The sequence below is a fragment of the Thermobia domestica genome, chromosome 3 (assembly GCF_964235325.1).
Source record: "Thermobia domestica chromosome 3, izTheDome1.hap1.1, whole genome shotgun sequence".
Lineage (NCBI taxonomy): Eukaryota > Metazoa > Arthropoda > Insecta > Zygentoma > Lepismatidae > Thermobia > Thermobia domestica.
The window spans coordinates 106,982,719-107,003,200 of record NC_137456.1 but is presented as its reverse complement, the minus strand read 5'-3'; the positions used below and the strand labels follow the sequence as shown (position 1 = coordinate 107,003,200).

The 20,482-nt window shown below is 36.1% G+C and overlaps 1 protein-coding gene across 2 annotated transcripts in view; it reads right to left on the bottom strand.

Annotated features, from left to right (window-relative positions):
• Positions 1-10,787: 10,787 nt before the first annotated feature.
• Positions 10,788-20,482, bottom strand: part of LOC145680648 (uncharacterized protein KIAA0930 homolog) — a 42,045-nt gene continuing 32,350 nt past the window's right edge. The window contains exons 9-11 of one of the 2 annotated variants that reach the window (XM_081751357.1): positions 19,538-20,029; positions 18,504-18,653; positions 10,788-11,934 (exon numbers count right to left, since the gene is read on the bottom strand). In XM_081751357.1, coding sequence (XP_081607483.1) covers positions 11,894-11,934; positions 18,504-18,653; positions 19,538-20,029 — 683 coding nt within the window. In that variant the 3' untranslated portion in view covers positions 10,788-11,893. The remainder of the gene's footprint in view (positions 11,935-18,503; positions 18,654-19,537; positions 20,030-20,482) is intronic. The other variant, XM_081751358.1, reaches the window with a different exon arrangement.

The following is a 20,482-nucleotide window of genomic DNA, read 5'->3' as shown; positions in this document are numbered from 1 at the left end:
ACAATTTTTTCCAAATTCTGTTGCCTAGAAAGACCAACTTTCGGCATCGTGAAATACTGAAGCGCACATAAATAGCAGTTCTGTATCACGCACGCCTAAGATTCACAATAACTGCCCACCTGGCTACTTCTTGAAAGTAATCATCTTCGTTTGCCATTCCAAGAACCGAACACTGCTTCAAAATTCCAAGAACCACTGCCTTCTACATCCGTCCGCTCCCTCTACCTGCCTGCTCAATCAGCCAAAAAATGCGTGTATCTTTCATCACGAATTCGCCACTAGATGGCAGGTCCTACCATGGCATCCTACCGTTGACAGTCAATCCTGTAGCGTTGCAGTTTGACATTTGTGCGTATACAATACATGTTAATAGAAACAATGTAAAGAAATCTAAATGGTTTGCGTAAAGGATATAATATGCGGTAGTCATTGAAGAACTACAAGAAAAAAAAAAGAAAAAAAGTTCAAATAGAAACACATTTGTTGATGTTACGGCTGAGGCACAAAAGTGAAAGAATACGCACAATTATATATTGGCCTAAATAGAATATATATAATTTTATGCTCTCGTGTGATGGAACTCTGATGCTATAAGCAAGGGTGCCGATCCTGGGGGCGGGGGCCCGGCTCCCCGCATTGTACTTATGAATATGCGATATTTGGTATAATTTGAATGCAATTTGTCTTAAAATCCTCATATATGTCTTCTGTATCTGAATGCCCCCCTCCCAAATTTACTGAGAAATCGGCGCCATTAACTATAATTGTAATTATACAGGGTGGCTCAAAAGTAGGTATACGCCTACACCCCTGCATCGATCAGGTATATCATTCTAGCTTATAGGTTCATTTGCTTCGGCTGTTCCGAGCTTAAGATATAAGTACAAAGACATTAAGAATAAATAATAAACTAAGTCTACCTTATAGAGAGCAATAAGAAATGATATAAAAAGCAATGGGTTGGTCAGTAAGTTACTGTATACCTACTTTTGGGCCACCCTATATATAATAAGGAAGTTTAAACCCCAACACTAGTCATTACTAATACAAATGTGAAACACAAAGATGTACCTTTTCTAATACACTTTCCAAACTTTGGGCTATCGCAAACCACACCACAACATGTTATATAGATTGTTTTTACTCTAAGCTAAATTGTACATTGTTTTAGTATTAAATTTAGTGTTGCCCACGATACGAAATAGCAACTGTCTATGAGAAACGAGATGAAAAGCTGTCTCACAATATAGCAACAGCTTCTTGAGATGAAGTAGCTTAAATCTTGTCTCGAGAGCAACAATATCCAAAATATACAAGTGAGTATCGTTTCAGACAGTGAAACTACAGTAGACTTCCAAGCTATGCAAATTGAATACTATATTGAAGACATGGAGTACGTTCTTGGGACTGAATCGATTACTGAGAAACCTTTCGCAAAATCTCTTACCGCTTTTGCTATATGAAAAATCAACATTGAAATTGGACGTAGTACAGAATTTCTTCAACTTCCAGTCAGTGGCGGATCCAGGGGGGGGGGCGATCGCACCCCCAAGAAGAGCAATCTTTCTTATTTTATATATACAGTGAAACCTCTACTAACGGATACCTCTGTAAAGCGGACACCTCTCATAACGGACATATTTTGTAATCCCCAAACACTGTAATAGGAAAAAACCATGTTGACAAAGCTCTCTAAAGCGGACACTCTCTTGTACGGACACGGACAGTCTTTTCTGTCTCTTATAGGTGTTATTTACCTCCATATTACGGACACTTTTCTAGAAACAAGTTGAAAAGTACAGAAAACGTACATTTTCAGTAATGTATACATGTATCACCAAGGAAGAACTGTAATAACATTTTTCCTCGTCAACTGGCTGTTCAGAAACTCAGATGAAGCGTCTTTGTTTAACAACACCCTCATATCCTTTGCTTGCATTCCACTCACACCCAACCTGTTTTAGAATCAAAAGCGATTGACAGTTGCCTGCCATTTGGGATGACATTTGGGCCATTCTACTGTTCCGCTGGAATCAATCAAAAGACATGTTTGGTATTTTTTGTCCGCGTATTCGCATATTGTCTTAGTGCCTCTATTTGTAGAAGGAAATTCTTTTAAGTCATTCTGCATCGAATAAGCAGTAAGGTGTGAGTTGTTGTGAGCTTTCGAAATGCCACGAGAAGCGCTAATGTTAAAATCGAATTGATTGAATTTTCGAAGAATACTGAGGTGTGCAAAGGATAGCTGAAAATTTTTGTATCGGTAAAACACAAGCACCTCAGAGAATATAAAACCAAGACAAGTTAATAAAGTTGTGGTGTGAAAATGACAATGAAAATAGTGTCTCATTGCTTTGAACAAAGTTGGTGTGCAAGTGAATGTTTTTATAGAGTGCGGAATGAAAAAAAAAAATCCTGTGTTAGGGTCCATGCTAAGGAGGTAGCAACAGAAATGAATGTTTCAGATTTCAAGGTCTCGAAAGAGTGGTTAGAGAAGTTTCGGATTAGACACAAAATTTCTTTCAAAGCGATTTGTGGAGAATCCGCAGATGTCGACATGCCCACAGTCATAGAACGGTTTGATAAATTACCTTCAATAATTTGTAATTACATATAACCTTATTTACTAATTTACGTAAGAAAATATCGAAACCTCTAAGACGGACACCTCTCAATAGGGGACAATTTTTGATTCCCCACGGCTGTCCGCTTTAGAGAGGTTTCACTGTATAAATAAAACCCATCCCAAAGTTTGGAGCCCTTAAAAGTAGCAGTATGACAACCCCCCCCCCCAGAAGTCGGTCCTGGATCCGCCCCTGCTTCCAGTTTTACTAAGATATAGGGGTGCAGATGGGTTATTTCCCTGAGACCAAAGAATCAATTTCCGAAAAAAGTTTGTGGCTATTTATCACCGTTTTGAGTTATACTGTTGAAACCGGAAGTGGTCGATTTCAACCACTTCCGGCTTAAGTAGAAGGTCTTTCTGGCTTAAGTATTCCTGGGACACTGAATCGATCCCCGAAAACTGCATGTCGATAGCTCTTGCCGTTTTTGCTCTGATACCTGTCAATCGAAGGACATAGCCGTTCTATAAGACTGCCAACACTTACACATAGTATAGTTTGGAAGTCTAGTACTAGACATCTTTTTCATTTTATAACTCCTCGTCAATATACCCCATTGTTGAACTCATCAAATGTGGAGTATACAGTTAGTTTATTGACTTAGAGAGTTTCGTATATGCAACTGCCAAAGGCTTGAGGAAGAAACGGAAAATCTAGTATCCCTCATGTATACCCCTATTAATTTTCTTACATAGTTCATTATCGGTCGGTATTTCATGAAATAACACTCCATTGTATTCCAACTTGTCTTTTCTTGCTTTGCAGAATGATACCCAACAATATAAGACCATTTTCTTTTCTAAACTATTGAAAAAGTGTGGTCATTCCTATGCAAACCATAAAGATTTACTCACGAAAAATGGGCAGTACGCGCTGCACTCTAGCGTCGAATTTAGAAAACAATCGTTCACGCGGGAGACAATGGTTTTTGAAAAGAATGAACAGGCAGGTAAGTGAATCGAGGAGGCGGTGCCAAGAACTGAATACGCACTAGCATCCCCGCCTCTCCACTTGTCACATTCCAACGGGAATAGACCAGTTATTATCAGACACCGAGATCACTTGGCCAGATAAGAGCGACTCAGATCTGTGGTATGCTGTAATTCATGAGTAAATAAAAAGTACTGGAAGAGAAAACCTGTGACAATGGCAACAAATTACTTCTAAATTGTGAATTGCCGTTTTCCTGAAAATAATATGAAAATTGCAATAATGGCATTTTGCCATTAATTCCGGGCTTTAGTTATTAGAAGAAAGAAGAAAACGTGTAGAAACTATTTGTCTTGATTGGCCTTCAAAATAATCGCCATATACCACAACACACTTTAGGCAGACGTAAAACTTCTGAAAACTGTCAGGGAAGGTAATCGCAGAACACATGTTCTTAGATGTCCAATACGTCTTCAAAACGTGTGCCTTTCTTGGCCCTCATTGAGCGGGAAACAGGAATTCTTAGACACCTTATCAGTGGAGAATGCAGGGTTCCCACGCCCCTGGAAAATCCTGGAAAACCCTGGAGATTGAAATTACCCTGGAATATCCTTGAATTTCTTTACAGTCCTGGAAAAATCCTGGAAAAGTGGAAGTTTTTCGATTTCCTAACTAGTTGCAATTACATGCAATAGAATGCGAACGAAAGCAGTCCTGCGAAATAAAAATTGCGAGACCTAGGACATTTCCCTCTCAGTGCCGCATTCTAAGGCGACTGAGTAAACGGAAACGCACAGTATACACCATGTTCGGTGTAATACATTTCCGCTCTGTGGATAGATGTGTTCATTAGAGATTCCTGTGCTTAGTGTATTGATTTATAAACATTAATATTTTGCTTCTCGTATCATGTTTTTGATCTTTTTGTGTAGTCAAAGTAACAACTAGGCAACGTTATATCTTAATCTGCAATGACATTGTATAAAAGCGAGAGTGCATTAGACAACATTGTGTATACTATGCGTTTACGGTTCCTCAACCGCTCGTGTAAACTGCTCAAAGGCATGCTACTGCCTTCAGAGCAATATCCATTACGAAGGAAGGAAGGAAAGAAAGAGAAATGTCCAGTTAGTTAACTGGCGATCTTCGTTTGATAGATTGTGCTTTGTTCATGTGGTTGAATAATAGCGATACTTTTCTTGTTATTTTACTTAACGATTAGCCAAAAAAATAAATAAATAAATAAAATAAAAATAAAATAAAATAAAATGCCTAAAGGCAAATCCACGTTCAGTGAAACTTGGCTGAAGAAAAAAGAATATAAAGAGTGGCTGACTGTGGGTCCGGACAAGTACAGTGCAAAATGAGTGCTTTGCTCAAAAGTGTTCGGTGTTTGCAACATGGGTGAGGCTGCCATAAGTCATGAAGGGGTAAAGAAACATTTGGCATTGACAAACAACCGAAAGGCACAGTGCAGAATTTTTTTCAGCCGAAAACTACTGTAGATAATGAACGGAAAGAAGGTAGTAAAGCCGATTTGCTATCTACCAGTGCATCACCAACCATTCAGGTGACACGCAACGATTGTTTGCAAGCTTAAGTACTTTGGGCAATGAAAGTCGTGACATCGCATTACTCGTACAATTCTTGTCAAAACATTTCGAGTCTTTTTACCTCTATGTTCCCCGCCAATGATGTGGCCAAACAGTTTTCATGTGGTGAAACTAAGTGTTCATATTTAAGTGTGTTTGGTTTGGCGCCATATTTCAAAAATCTCCTTCAAGGTTACGTGTCTGCGCAGCCAAGTTACGTTCTGCTTTTTGATGAAACTTTGAACTCAACGACAGCTAAGAAACAGATGGATATCCACGTTCGCATTTGGGATATTAACAACAGGGTAAGTAGATGTTACTGAAAATGTTAGTGTTAGTTTTAAATACAAGGACCAATTTGTTGTTAAATACTCGCATCATTCTAAGTGTAATGATGTGTAGACTATTTCTAAAAGTAACTAAACTAGCTTTACTTAACCTAGATTAGGCATACTTTTGGCTCACATCTGCGAAATATTCGCCATTTTTGACACTTTAAAAGGTAATACTTAAGATTATCTCCTCAACTTATACAGCTTTGGTTATAGTGGAAATCACCGTTATTTGGTTACGATGCAAAAGAAGTGGTACAGACACAGTATGCCAAATTATTAAATGCGACTTAGTTATTTGTAATCATAATTAAGCAAAGGAACTACTTGCAGAGGCACTTTAGACTCATGACACTTAATGTTCTGAGCTCTAACAGAAACATATGAAAGTATAAGGTCCTACCGAAGTTGGGGAAGATTGGTTTTGATTGAGATTGGAGGGGATTAGTTGCACGGATATCAGAACTTTGTTTTAGTCAAAGTTCCGGATTACTAGTCTCATGCCAAGATTTTAAAATAAAAGAAGCGAAATGAAGTATTCGATATGACGAAAATCACATTTCTCTGTTTTGAGTAAGATTTATATTAAAACTTGATATTGTGAGTTATCATATCAGTGATTACGAACTCTATGTTACTTTTTAAAACAAAATACAGAGGTTGTTTCCAATCTATGGTGACGATTTGAAGCTACACTAATCTTAAGAGAAACCATGTCGCCACTATCGAGAGTGCTCTATTTGGTGGCCCTGAATCTTGGCAATTGCCCTTCAGCGAAGTTTCCACTCTAAGAGGCTGATACGCAGTGTTTACGTTGGAAAGGGCAGTTATGTAGACCTCCCAAAAAGCACTTATTTACTGCGGCATTCGTCCAGATATGCACTTACCACATCTGTCACATACAGTCAATGGTCCAAGGTGCCGACACGACTGGTAATTTCCGTCTCTTCCCGCTTGGTGGTGCTGCACAGGGTGTTTCATTTCATCACCATAGATCGGAAACAATCTCTGTATACGATAGAAATACACTATCTGACCAAAGGACTGTTTTTATTATTTTTACTTAATAAAAACAGTGCTTTGGTCAGATAGTGTAATTTCTGTACAACAAATGCACTTAAACTTACTTTTTTTCACTTACAGGTGGTAACCTGGTATTATGGTTCAGCATTCATGGAACATTCTACTGCTGAAGTGATGCTGGAAGATTTCCAGAACTGTGTTGAAAGACTGAACCTAAACAAAGTTCTTCAGGTATCCATGGAATGTCAGTTGGAAGTTTCATCGTTTGTTGCAGGAACAGTTGCTACAGACTTCAGGAGTGCATTTGTTAAATGTGGGAAGCTGTGGGTTCCACATTGTACATAATTCTGTAAAAGAAGGAATGAACAAAACAGGGTGGCATTTGTTGGAAGTTTTCAGTAGTTTGCACAGTTTTTTTCAAGATTCCCCTGCTAGAAGGGAGGATTACATGAAAATGACTGGCTCACATGTGTTCCCACTGAAACACTGTGGGCACCGTTGGGTGGAAAATTTGCCCGTTGCCGAGAAAGTACTACAGATGCAGGAAGAGTTAAAATTATTTATTGATGAATGCAGTAAAACGTCAAATACCCCGAACTCAGTTTCTTTTAAAACCATCAAGTCCCACTTTCAGAATCCACTGACAACATCAAGTCACAGAGGACATCGGCAGTTTCTTGACAGTGTATCAGGTGGACAAGCCAATGATTCCTTTCCTCTGTGATGATCTTTATAATTTAGTGCGAAATATAATAAGATTTATTCTGAATAATAAAGTTGAAAGCATTGGTAATATTCCACAGCTACTGAAATTAGACATACAAGATTTTGCAAATTACACTCATCCAAAAAAACATTGATGTTGGATTTGTAGCTCAGCATGAGCTTGATCAGTTACTGACTAGCAAGGCCATCAGTGAAAAACGTGTGCTATAATTCAAGATTCAATGCAGGTCTTTTCTTGTCTGCATTGCAAAAAAGATATTGGAAAAGTCACCTATCAAATACCCACTATCACGTGCCATACAATGTCTGAATCCCAAATTAATGGGAACAGATAAGCCGAGATGTCAGAAAATGATGACGAGCTTATTAAAGACAGTGACAGATTTAAATAGAATTGAGGATGGAATGTCTTCTTGCGATGATATGCTGAAGGAGTACAGAGATTTTCTTGATGCTGTTGTTCTTCCAAACAACGGTGTATATAAGGAATTGGATCATATTTCAGGCAAAGAAAGTGTTGATGCTTTCCTGTATAGAGAAGTTGGTTCGTCAGGAAAATACAATAAGTTGTGGTTGCAGGTGATGAAGCCAGTTCTTCTCTTATCACATGGGCAAGCCACAGTTGAAAGAGGATTTTCTGTTAATAAGGAAATTGAAATCGAAAATCTTCAGTAGAAGTCATTCCAAGCGCAAAGAATAATATGTGACCACGTCAGTTATGTTGGTGGTGTAACAAAAGTAGATATTTCGAAGGAACTCTTAGCTTCTGTATCAAGTGCTCGTAGTATCAGTTATTCATAGAACAGAAGGAGAAGGCAAAGAAAGAGTCATCACAAAAAAGAAAAGTTGCTGATGCTGTTCAAGAGCTGAAGAACAAAAAGAAACGGTTACAAGATGACATAGATGAACTACAGAAATCTGCTGACAAATATGCCGAAAAAGCGGAACAGTGCGGCAGTTTGACTTTCATTGCAAAATCAAACAGCATGAGATCATCTGCAAAACAAAAAGAAGAGGAAGTGAAAAGTGAGGTGAAGAAGCTAAGTGAAAAGGAGATGATGTTGAAACTCAGTTAATCTGCCATAGCGATGTGTTGGTCTAAAGATTAACAGTAAAGTAATGATATTCTGCTGAACTGCATATTATAACTTCAGAATAGGTATATTTTGTCAGAAATACCGTGGAATTTTTGTGTGACATCCCTGGAAAATTTGCCTGAATATCCTGAAAAACCCCTGGAATTTTTTTTTGCCAGTTGCGTGGGAACCCTGAGAATGGTTAATAATCGAAAACAGGTACGCCAACACTTACCTCTCCAGCTTTGTGCAACTTTGACCGAATATGCAGAATTCGTTATAGCAACGTTTCACAATTTCCTCCCAAAATGCGGCGTTCACGAGTTAACCAACAGAAGCTAATTCCTTATCGTTGTCGCAGCGATCAACATTGGCTTGATGTTGGACCTAGGTGACTGAATCGCGGGAAAGACTGTGAACGCAATTCCATCGATGATAGTTTGATTCCGGATTGAAATGATAGCACCAGGCCTTATCTCCTGTGATGATTATTAGCAGAAAGGATGGCTTGTATCGTCGTAATTAAATTTCCAGAAGTTTCTGGCTTGTGCAGCATAAACTGGAAAACGTCCTTGCTAATGTCCAATTTGTCTGCCATCAATCATAAGCCAATTGCTAATCTTCATGCTAATGTATATCGCACTCGCTCGTGTCTGGGCTTGACATTCTCGACATCTGAGTCGAACGTGACTAAGTCCTTTCCTTTCTCATCGCGAAAGCACTTGAACCAGTTGTAAATAATTCGATTCTTTTACTCATGGATTCCGCTCCGTACAGTTGTACCAATATATGCGTCTGTCGTTTTCCCCAATTTGTACCAGAATTTGATGTTCACGCGTTGCTTCATTCCACTGCTTCATTAACAGTTCTCCATTTGTAGGTAGTACGTAAATTGATACAGATTTGTACGAAAAACTTAAATAAAACTTACATATATTTGTTGCTGTCTTATATATGGGTAATTTTATAGTTTCTGAAATATAGTTGTTCATTTTCTTAAAATGGCCATACATAGCTTTCCTCTGTGTAAGTCAAAACCGTGTAATTAATCATGATGTTATGCTGTAAAATATATTCTAATTAACATTTCATTAAAATATACACAAAAAAATAAACCTTCAAAGTTAGACTGTTAGCATATTCAGAGATAGATCGACTCAAATTTGGTGTACTGAGATGAATGTTACCCAACTTTCTTGCTCGTGGACTAACAGAAGGTTCTATTTCTGCTCATGTCTAGAAAGATGGTTATTCTTCCTTGTAGTCTGCTTCCTTTCGCTCCCACAACCTCTTTCCAATATAAGTTGTATGAATATTTTGTACGGAGAAAGAATCACATTGAAGCACCGCATGGAAATTCAGAATTATTAAACTCAGCGAAACGAAGGGATTTGATCCGGAGGAACAGATTCTTGTTTGGGAGTAATTGAAAGGAACTAAGCTTTCCGCCATTACTGTGTATCACCACTAATCATAATAATAATAATGCTACTACCTAGAATCTACATGCGTTTACTGAAGTACTTTTAAGGCCTCCACTGTCGCCTCCAAAAAGTCCTTTTGGGCAACTATACAACAATTTCAGTGAATTTTCCATTAGAAACATCTCTCTCGTCTAAGGTTACCTCTGGGACTTTTTGCAATTCCGATCACACACACAAGCAATTTTACTTTCAATTTTTTATTTGTTTATTTATTTTTACTGGTGGGTTTCTACTAGTTGTGTGACGGTATGACTTTGAAACTATTTTTCTGATTACGTAATTGTTGACACCAACAAAGATTAGTCCGGAATTCGTAGTTTCTTCAAGTTATCTGTCACTGAAGAGAATTTTATTTTCCTGAGTTTAGCTATACTTGATTTCTTGCTGCAGATGTATGTATCTATTTTGTATCGTATGGCGCTATTGCCTTAAATATACTACTACCCATGCACATAAAGTCGAACGCACTGTAGGTGCATCTAGGTTTTTTGTTTGCTTATAAAGGATTTACAATGAAATACAGCCTCAGAAGTAAAGCTATCATTGACGTACAGATTCAATAATTATGTTTTCATAAATAGAATGAATAAATGGAACAATTAAGTTAGAAAAAATCAATGAAATCTCAGGTTATGTTGAGTGTGAATGTTTGTGTTGTCTATTGTCCAATTAACTGGACAATTTAATTCGAAATTAACAGACAAGTTTAAGCGTCTGTCTTTCTTTAACCTTTTGGAAACAGGTGCGGCATTAAACACAATCGATCGTTCCGTTGAGGATAGGCGTCGGATATAAATAAACCATCTGGACAGAGACGGTAGTGTGGTTTATAAGTCTTATTTGCATTTACTTGTCAAAGATAATTCAATATCCAATCATAGACTTGGATTGCATTTAAAGCATCTCTGAAGACTGATAGTCGTCTCTGATGCGTTAACAATAAATATTTATGCAATAATAATAAAGTACAGGTAGTACACAGCCAAGTAAAATAAGACTATTTAAGAAAAGAACCATTTATTCACCGGTTGTTTTTGTTGATTTCCATATCACAGATACAACGAAAGTAACAAAATCTCAATAGAATTATGAGTAACATATTACTTAATAAATGCTGCTTACCGCAAGATGTACGTACGACGCATATGAGTATTCTAGAAAAATGTTCCTCCAAACATCACCCAATTTCTCTTCATGATTAATATAAACAAGATACACAATGCTTCGACCAGTTTTACATTAAAAACTCTTCTTTATATATTCAACAGAATGGAACGAGTAGGATAAAAGCAATGACTCACACCTAATATAAATGAAGATATATATATATTTATATTTATTAAAAGTTCATTTCCTGGAAGAAATTTACTAATTTTTAGCTTTTAAAAAACCTTTGTTCCTGATCTCGAAAGGCTAGTAAAAATATTAACTGTCACTTACTGCATAAAAATTTCTTTCATCTCTTTACATGGCTTTCTCAATTCTATTTTCTTGAAACGATAAAACTATTCCTCATTCTTTGTTCAGATCGACTTTGGCTTCAAAATTACAACAATCACTTTTTTCTCAGACTAGAACGGTTATTTCTTCTTTGGTAATATTTATCAATTTAATATATATATATATATATTTGTTTTATTTTTCTTTCATAAAAATGAAAATATATTTGATTCTGAATTTTAAAAATAAAAAGGATCCCACAGCCTTCCAAACTTAACACCATTGTCATCATCAATAAGTCACCAACACTGATTGGGATTAAACCCAATATTAGGCCTCAAGATACTGTTTACAACTAACTTCACTTATTTACTTACATTACATTACTTACATGACTAGTAAGGCGGATGTGAATACAGCAAATACAAATTGAACACAATCCACCTTCGACAAGGTACATACTTGTGCCTAATCAAAATCTCTTTTGCAAAGATACCGTATATACTTTTTTTTCTTTCATTAAACTTTAAAAGTAACCTTTAAATGCAAAATCCTTTTGGGAAGATGCTGATGTAACTCATACTTTGCAGATGGAAATACAACAGCTCTTCCCTAGTCAGGGGAGTGTTTTCCTGAGATCCATGTAACAATGTGACACACAAGTAACTAGAACGTCAAAATCGGCCCTTCTCGGCGATCCAAAATATCTGCAAAAAGAAAAAGGCAAAACTGTTAACTGAAATATTTTTGCCTATGATGCTGTTTGTATATAAAATTACATATGTTGTTTTAAGGAAAAATAAATCTCCTTTATCGTAGTATTAATTAAACATGTAATATATATATATATATATATTACATTTTTATGATACCACCATCTTCAAGTACCTAATTATTTAAGAAATACACGCAAGAATTGCAAATGTATATGCCTAGTGAACATGCACTTAAGAACACCACGCATATGCCACCAGATTGGATCGAAATTCACGCCACAGAATGTTTGCTTTTCGAAGGCATGTTGACCTTTTAGTTTGAAAGTCCCAGCAAACCGGTCACCATAATGGGCTGACTGATCCTAGTGTATGTGTACTGCATCTATTAGCAGTCTGAAATTCGTCCAACAAACCGTTACGAATGTAATTGTGGGCGTGGGTCACAGCATGTCTGCAATTTCCAGACGTCAGCAAACGCTTACCGTGGAATTTTGATGACTTTGAGGTGTGGGTGTACAGTGAGACTATGATAGGCCAGGTATTCGTTCTGCAAATACACCATTCAGGTTGGTCGTAACATGTCACTGATTCAGTAGTGTGCACAATAGCAAACCAAGAATTCTTATCGGTAAGTGCCTAGACAGAATATTTGTTCGGGGCACCGTAATAGATGGGATGGGAACTATTTGAGGCACCCCTTTCCCTCATATCTGAATACACAATCACTAGACAAAAATGTTTTAGTCGAATTCAGGTCTACGTTCCTCGCGCATGGTTACATCTACTTCTATACAATAAATACCTTCGTTGTACCTGATCAACAAATTCCTACTATGCGTTCTTTAATGCATTTTCAACAGTAAATTCTATCGCTGAAATGTTCTCAAATCATCGACTCGAATTCACCGAAGTTTTGGTTGCTAAATCCGTGACCCAGTCGCACTCTGTCAATTCAAAATTTAAGTGGTATTACCACTTTCATGTTAAAGATTTCGTATTTTATTAGGCAATTATATTATAAACGAATGGCTTATTTTTTATTTTTATTTATTTATATATATTTGTGCGTTGTCATTTTATTTTCTGCCCAATATTTAACTCACTCCTCATGTAAGCTTTGTCCATGGAACAAATTTCCTTACATCAAATCTTGAACTCTTTTCGTTACACTTTTTTATTATTATTACTATTTTATATATATATATATATATATATATATATATATATATATATATAAACTTGTAGAACGATTTCTTAATTTTTTTAAATCGAAATACTAAGTAGAAGAGTACTTTTAAGTTTTTTTTAAGAATAAACTGACAAACTTGTACAGCGAAAATCGCAGCAGTTGCAGACATTCATTTACAAATATTACCATAAACTGGATTTTCTAACATTACAACGAACTTCCTGGCAATATAGTCTACAGAGATTTATCTGCACAGCAAATTGCTATTTGGATTATGTGTGGTAACACAACACTATTGCCATTCTTTGTTTCTCTTGATAGGACTTTCGTATCTCTTTCACGTAGATGCCCAATCGTGTGGCGAGCCTGAGTTAATTGTAAAATTCCGTGACCAACCGGAACTCGAACTCCGGATAAGATGCAAACAAAAGTAGCAGTGCTAATCATCAGCTAACAGAAGCATCAATACATATACATTTAAGTAACAAAACAGACAAAATGTATCTTGAAAATATAAATGTCTGTCTATTTCACTTACTTATGTATCTATATTGTCGAAGTTTTTACACAAATCATATTGAACGAACTATGAAGTAATCAAGGATGTTATAAAATAAGAGGATCTGCCCATATCACAAAGTCGTGAAGCCATACGTCACAGCTTCGCCACACCCACTCTGCCCGCTCCGCACCATTAAGATCGCGATGTTTCGAGCCAACAATCATGGCGGAAAGGAGAGTAGCCAATCAGACGTGTCAGCTCAAACGATGCTCGGTTGTTTCTTGGCTTCATTGAGTTCATAGGATAACGACAAGTATGGGCATATCCTCAATTTTATAACATCCTTGGAACTAATGCAGGGACTTTGTATTACCAAAAACATTCAACATATGTAGAAACGCTTGGAACTACTTCGATCATTTGAAATATCACTAGATTTTCATATTCCTTTAGAGCCTTCAAAAACAAACCGCGTAACTCGATGTTATATTGCTGCGCCTGAGTGTTTACCGATTGATGACGGGGAAAGTTTGGTCTGAGCACGTGTGTATATGTGGGCTACTCGTGTCATCCTCACATGATACAAAATAGCCCATGCTACATAATCAACCTACCCTCCCCCTTCTCCCGTAAGAACAACCGAACATTGCTATTAATTTCAAATTATAATTACATATCAAATTATATGTCAATATTGTCTCAATTGAAAAATTACGTGACGACACTGGTATATAAAAGCAAGTATATTTATCAGTATGGGAAATTATTTCGTTTTCATCCATTACCTAAAGTAATTCAGCACATCCATGAATACGGATGAGATGTTTTTCTTTAAGTTTCATTTCAGGATGTGCTTTCGCATGTTGTATATCATGCGAACATACAAATAGTAATTTCAATCGCACGAAATAAGTAAATAAATAATATACATATTCTATTCTATGAGAACATGAAAATTAGCTACTTAAGGTCTTAATTTTCTTTAAATGAATAAAAAAACATTGGTAACACTTAATAAGCTATTTATTTTCTTCCTGCACTTACGGGTTTGCCTTGTTTATTAGAATAACTCGGAGCAGCCGATAACCTCCTGCTTGCTTGAGGGACATCTTTAAACATAGTGTGCGCTGTGCGTCTTTACATTATTTTTTTTCTTTCTTGAAGAATCGTTGTCAAGTAGTTGGGTAATTTCAGAAAAATGGGCTGGTATGTTCATTGTATCACAAAAAGGAATCTTATACTTCAGATCAACACATGGCCTTTGACACGAGATTATGAAGTGGTCAAAATTAAAGACAGGCAGGAATTAAAAAGGATAAAAACTATTTCACTGATTAATTACGAAATAGTATATGGTATGAGGATAGTTTTTCATATAAGTCTAATAATTCGTATATCGACTTTTAAAAGTCTGATCAGATTACATGAACATTTAACAGATACGAAAAGTGAATGTTCGGTGTCAGGATTGTAAAAACATCCGATGGAATCTTAAAGATCTAAGAATTTTATAATGTTCGATAGAAAGCTCCATAACTTTTATTTTGTTTTCGCCCGGCTGCGGCGAAATTAAAATGAAGTTACTATTGGTATGTTAGATTTAGTTTCATTATTACTATGGAGAACCTAAATAGTTTCTTCGAATTTGATGAATAAGGTGTCGATAGAGTCTTTAGTCTCACGACTGGTACTTGGTACATGGCGTCACATTTTCCGTTGGATATCAAATGAAAGAATAAGTCGCGAGGTTTCAAAACGTATTTTATGGGTATTTTATTATGTATAATAAAGGAAATAAACGAGTACACCATCTACGGTATTCAATAAATAAGTAAAGTCAATAGTTTCAAACTTCTTATAATATGAACAATTGCTTGTTCCAAACATTACCTCGCCTCTAATGGAAAAATACAAGGAGCTCAATATTTTGAATGGGAATGGTAAGTACCAGGGCACATGTTTTTAGTTCTGCTAGGGATTTCCCTCGTAGCTACATAGTTAGCGTACGCGTCTTTAGCGCAGAAGATCCGGGTTCGATTCTCGGTGGAAGCTCATGTGGCTCAGATTTCACGTTCCGCTGTAGGTCTCATAGAGCCTCGCTGCTGAAAGAGATGCTAAATTCTAGTTCATCCAACCAACCACAGATCTGCTTTTGGGACCACTAAGCCAACAGAGTACAAGTAAGGGTGGCTCTGACTCCAATATTTAATGTTAGTTCCCAGCTAACAGAAACGTTAGAAGTAGGCATAATAAAATTTAGTTGTGGCAAACTGTAGCTTTTAGGTCATTAACATGAACTTTCCAATATAGAGAAGACAAAGGATGATCTATTATGATTAACTATAATTTACAATGGCAGGAGAAATTTAACGCGGGTTCTGCCTTTCTTCCTGATGGTGCATGTCTACGTTCATATACTAGTTCCAAGATTTAGGAGAGAGAAAAGATTCAAGATGACTCCTACCATCACAAGCCATGGCATTTCGTTTTCTTAATCTCCTCGCTCCCCCCTCCCCTCACAAATTCTGTTTGTTAATTTGTTAGCAGAAGATTTTTATATAAACATTTCTTTACTTACTAAGTTTGCAACACCTCTATACGCTGCAGACTGCATCGTTTAAAAGGCTACAGCCTTTTGTGAAAAAGAAAATAGTGTATTTTAATTATATGATAGTCAACTGTTTTCACTTTTACTTTACATAAATATTAGTAGGTACTACTAGTCTGAAAATTACCACCGATGCTGCTGCGTGAAGAAGCGTAAGTAACATATTCGTAGGTATTTAATAATGACATTTTTATTTTCTAAGAGATAACTTAGAATTAACTGATTACGAAAGACTCGTTTTGTAACCTACTTCTATAATTATTGAAAATGAATATTGAAACATATTTTCATTCGTGCTCTCAAACCAACGCTCTGTTGTTCAGGAAAAAAACTTATGTTTACTTGCCAGTTAGTGGTGAAATAGTTTATAACATTATTTCATGTCTTATGTCCAAATCAAATTGTGTCCACGAAGGTATCATGCACTATTAACTATGCCTCAGGTATGTCTAATGAGCTTATTTTCACCAACATTTGTCCGTAATTAAAAACTATGATGCTGAAATATTAGCGTATAATGTTTTCAAGACCTTGTATGCAATGAAATCATCGAGTAAAATAAATATAAACGTAAGTTTCATTTGACAGTCTGAAACTATGCTAGACTCTCAAATTATGTAAATTCAATACTTAAACTTGAAGTAACACATTTATAACTTCTGGTTGCACTAGGGAACAAAATCAAAGATAGAACCTGTTCTTCTAATGCTGAATAAAAGACTTGCTATCTCTTACTGTTTTCGCTCTCTGGAGGTTGGTATTGAAACCAAAAGTGCTAAGTGATGTCTATCACTTCCGGTTGCAACAGAGGAATAATATCAAAAGATGAAACATATTCTTATGACACTGAATCCATTGCTTGTCGCTATATATTTCCATTCTATCCATTGTGATCAGTGTGAAACCGGAAATCGTAGAACAGATTCATTCTTAACTCATTCTTGAGATGCTGAATCTATGTCAAACCAACCACTTTTCGATATTTCTTACCGTTTTCGCTCTATGGAAATGAAGAAGAAGAAGAAGAAGAAGAAGAAGTAGTAGTAGAAGAAGAAGTAGTAGTAGTAGTAGTAGTAGTAGTAGTAGTAGTAGTAGTAGTAGTAATAGTAGTAGTAGTAGTAGTAGTAGTAGTAGTAGTAGTAGTAGTAGTAGTAGTGGTAGTAGTAGTAGTAGTAGTAGTAGTAGTAGTAGTAGTAATAGTAATAATAATAATTAATTTAGTTACATCTGGGAATGGTTGAAATCGGTAGTAGTAGTAAATTTCAACCATTCCCAGTTCGGGTGGTGATGGTGCGTTTTCTTGAAATGTTGAATCGATTACAAGAAAACAGTATGTCACTATCTCTCTCCGTTTTTGTTCTATGATGATCAATACTGAAACCGCTAACGGCTGATTTCTACCACTTCCGACTTGAACAGAGGATTAATGGACGAAATAGAATCTGATCTTGGCTCAATGAATTGATAGCAAACAATAGTTTCTCGATATATTTTACCATTTTTGCTCCATGAAAATAGGTATTGAAATTGGACATACTAGTAAATTTCAACCACTTCCGTTTCGGTAGTGTTGCGGATGGTGATGTTGATGTTTTCTTGAGACGCTGAATCGATTAAAAAACATTTGTCACTATGTTATCGTTTTTGTTGTATAGTGATAAATGTTGAAACCGGACATGATTGATTTCTACTCATTCCGTTTTGAATAAAGCGTTAATGGAAGAAAATGAATATATTCCTGGGACGCTAAACCGATTTTAAAACAAAAAGTTTCGTGATATCGTTTTTGCTCTGATACCTGTCGAAAGACGGACAGACATAAGCAGTTCTGTAGACTTCCTACACTTATGCATAGCATAGTTTGGAAGTATAATAAATAAGTGTTAATTGTACGATCAGTTACTACCGTGATGACATATCTTCTGTATCATGACGGATTATTCTGAAAGCATATTGCCATTCGTTCAAATATAAAGACTCCATACCTACAATTCAGGTACTATTTTCTAATTCTTTGTATCAATACAATGGTAACTATTTTACATTCAGTCCAAGTTTGAGATTTCTCTTAATGAAATTCCTAATAACTCTACTATTTCTTTCTTTTCTGTCCGTTACATTTTTTCGTTCTAACTCATTCCATAGCCTAAGAAAGTATGAGTTTATCTCTAGGGAAACAAAAAGTTCCAGTGTTTTCTATCAGGATTATTACATATTTCCCCATTTTCCTCCTATGTATTTAATTTAATAGCATTACCAACCTTTGACTATGCTCCACCACGGAAGAGTAATGTACGTAAGAAAGGCATTGAGTGGAACTGATTGTGCTCGACGCGATTCTTTCCAAAAATGGAAGGTTTGGGTAAATCCTCTCATCGTCCACAGTGGATTATAAGCACCATCATCAAGTTCTGTAATGAAAGTTAATGCATTAGAAACCAATTCATAAAGTACACAATAGCTTCAGTTTCATCAAAACGTTCTAACTAGGGTTATTTTATACACAAGTATATTACATAAAGCAATGATCAACTTCTCTCCAATGACTTGAAATTGTTACAGAGATATTATGAAAGAAAGAAAGAAACATGGAAAAAAATATACCCAATATCAGGAATCGAACCTATTAATTCTTTATGCAATATCAATGACTCAATCCTTATCGGTACAAATTCCAAGATGAAAGCAAAGTCTCACAAATATTATCAGAATGAAGATATTGAATAACATTTCCTCCAGGAGCAGAGAGTTTACTATAAATCTACACTTTTTTCGTTATATTTTCTTTTTGGGGTACATTACATTTTTCAATCTTCTATTTTCATGATACGCATGTTACGGAAAACACACCAAAAACAAAGGACGAAATACTATCACACTGTCTTGAGGAAGTAAATGTACCCAAACAAGAGAATGGCTCCTTATTAAATATCTAAAAATGTTTGCTACGGAAAATCCGAGATCTGTATGTACAAAAAAAATCAAGGCATAAATACTCGCTACCAACAATAAAGGTTTGCAGCAGTTAGTCTTAATCTGAGAATACAGTACTTGCATGAGAATAAGAAGTTAGTTCGAAGATAATCAAAATGTTTTGCATGAGCACTTGTATTTCGACTGCATGTACTGGAAATATATCTCTACTAATCATCATGGTGACAGTGCAGGAAATTATAACCTAGAATTACAGTAGTCATTGTTATATTTTATTGGTTCTGATTTATAATGTCTGCATTAGTTCTACGAAATAAATTTTAAAAGAAAAGCTATTGATTGATTGCATAGCATACCATACCATTGGATGTGGACGCTTTCCTCCTGCCTGCATCACACCAGTAAGTGATGTGCGTTCCATCAGGTAACAGCTTTTGAGGGGGTTTAAGCCATCTCTCTTTTCTACGGGAATCATTATTATTGTTTGTTTCTTTTGAAGGTATTTTCAATTCACATCGAACACTTTCAGCACTTCTGCTCCTCGTAGTTTTTGCATATGTATGTACAGGTACAATGACACTGGAGTTTGGATTTGAAGGACTCTTCTTGTTCTTTAACTGAGAAGGCACAAGTTTGATGTGACACAACTTTTGTATACTATCTGAACATTTACAGTTTTTATCACTAATATCTTTGCTTAAACACGATTTACAGTCTACTTCTGTTTCACATAAGATTTGCTGTGATGTCTGTCCACAACAACTATTACTGTTACAGTAACTACAACTGGCCATGCAGGTCTCTGTGCATGAACAACACTCAGTGCAAACAGGGGAAGAGGAAAATGTAGAGGCTACAAAAAAGCAATAAAATAAATCAAAAATCACAAATAAGGAATCTACAAAGCAACACAATATTCATTTCCTTTCGGAAAAAAAATTAACAAATGCCATGAAATGCAACAAAACGTAATACAGGAAGTAAGTTTAAATCATGCATTATTACACATAATACTAACAAAAACATATTGATTTCACCAATGCACAACAGAAAGTAACAACGAAACAAAACAACACTTAAGATATATCATACATGGAGGAAATAACTGATTTCATGTCACACCCTTCCTTGATAGGTGTGCACTGTGTGACAGATAGGTGTATGACAAATGTGCTCTGTTCTGTAGGTTGTCTAAGGAAACAGACTTTGTGATACAATTAATGTGGTCTGAGTGACTGAACACCAACCTCAAAACTGACTGAATGTATGGCTGTTCAAGGAGCAGATTCGGTAGCGTATAGTTATC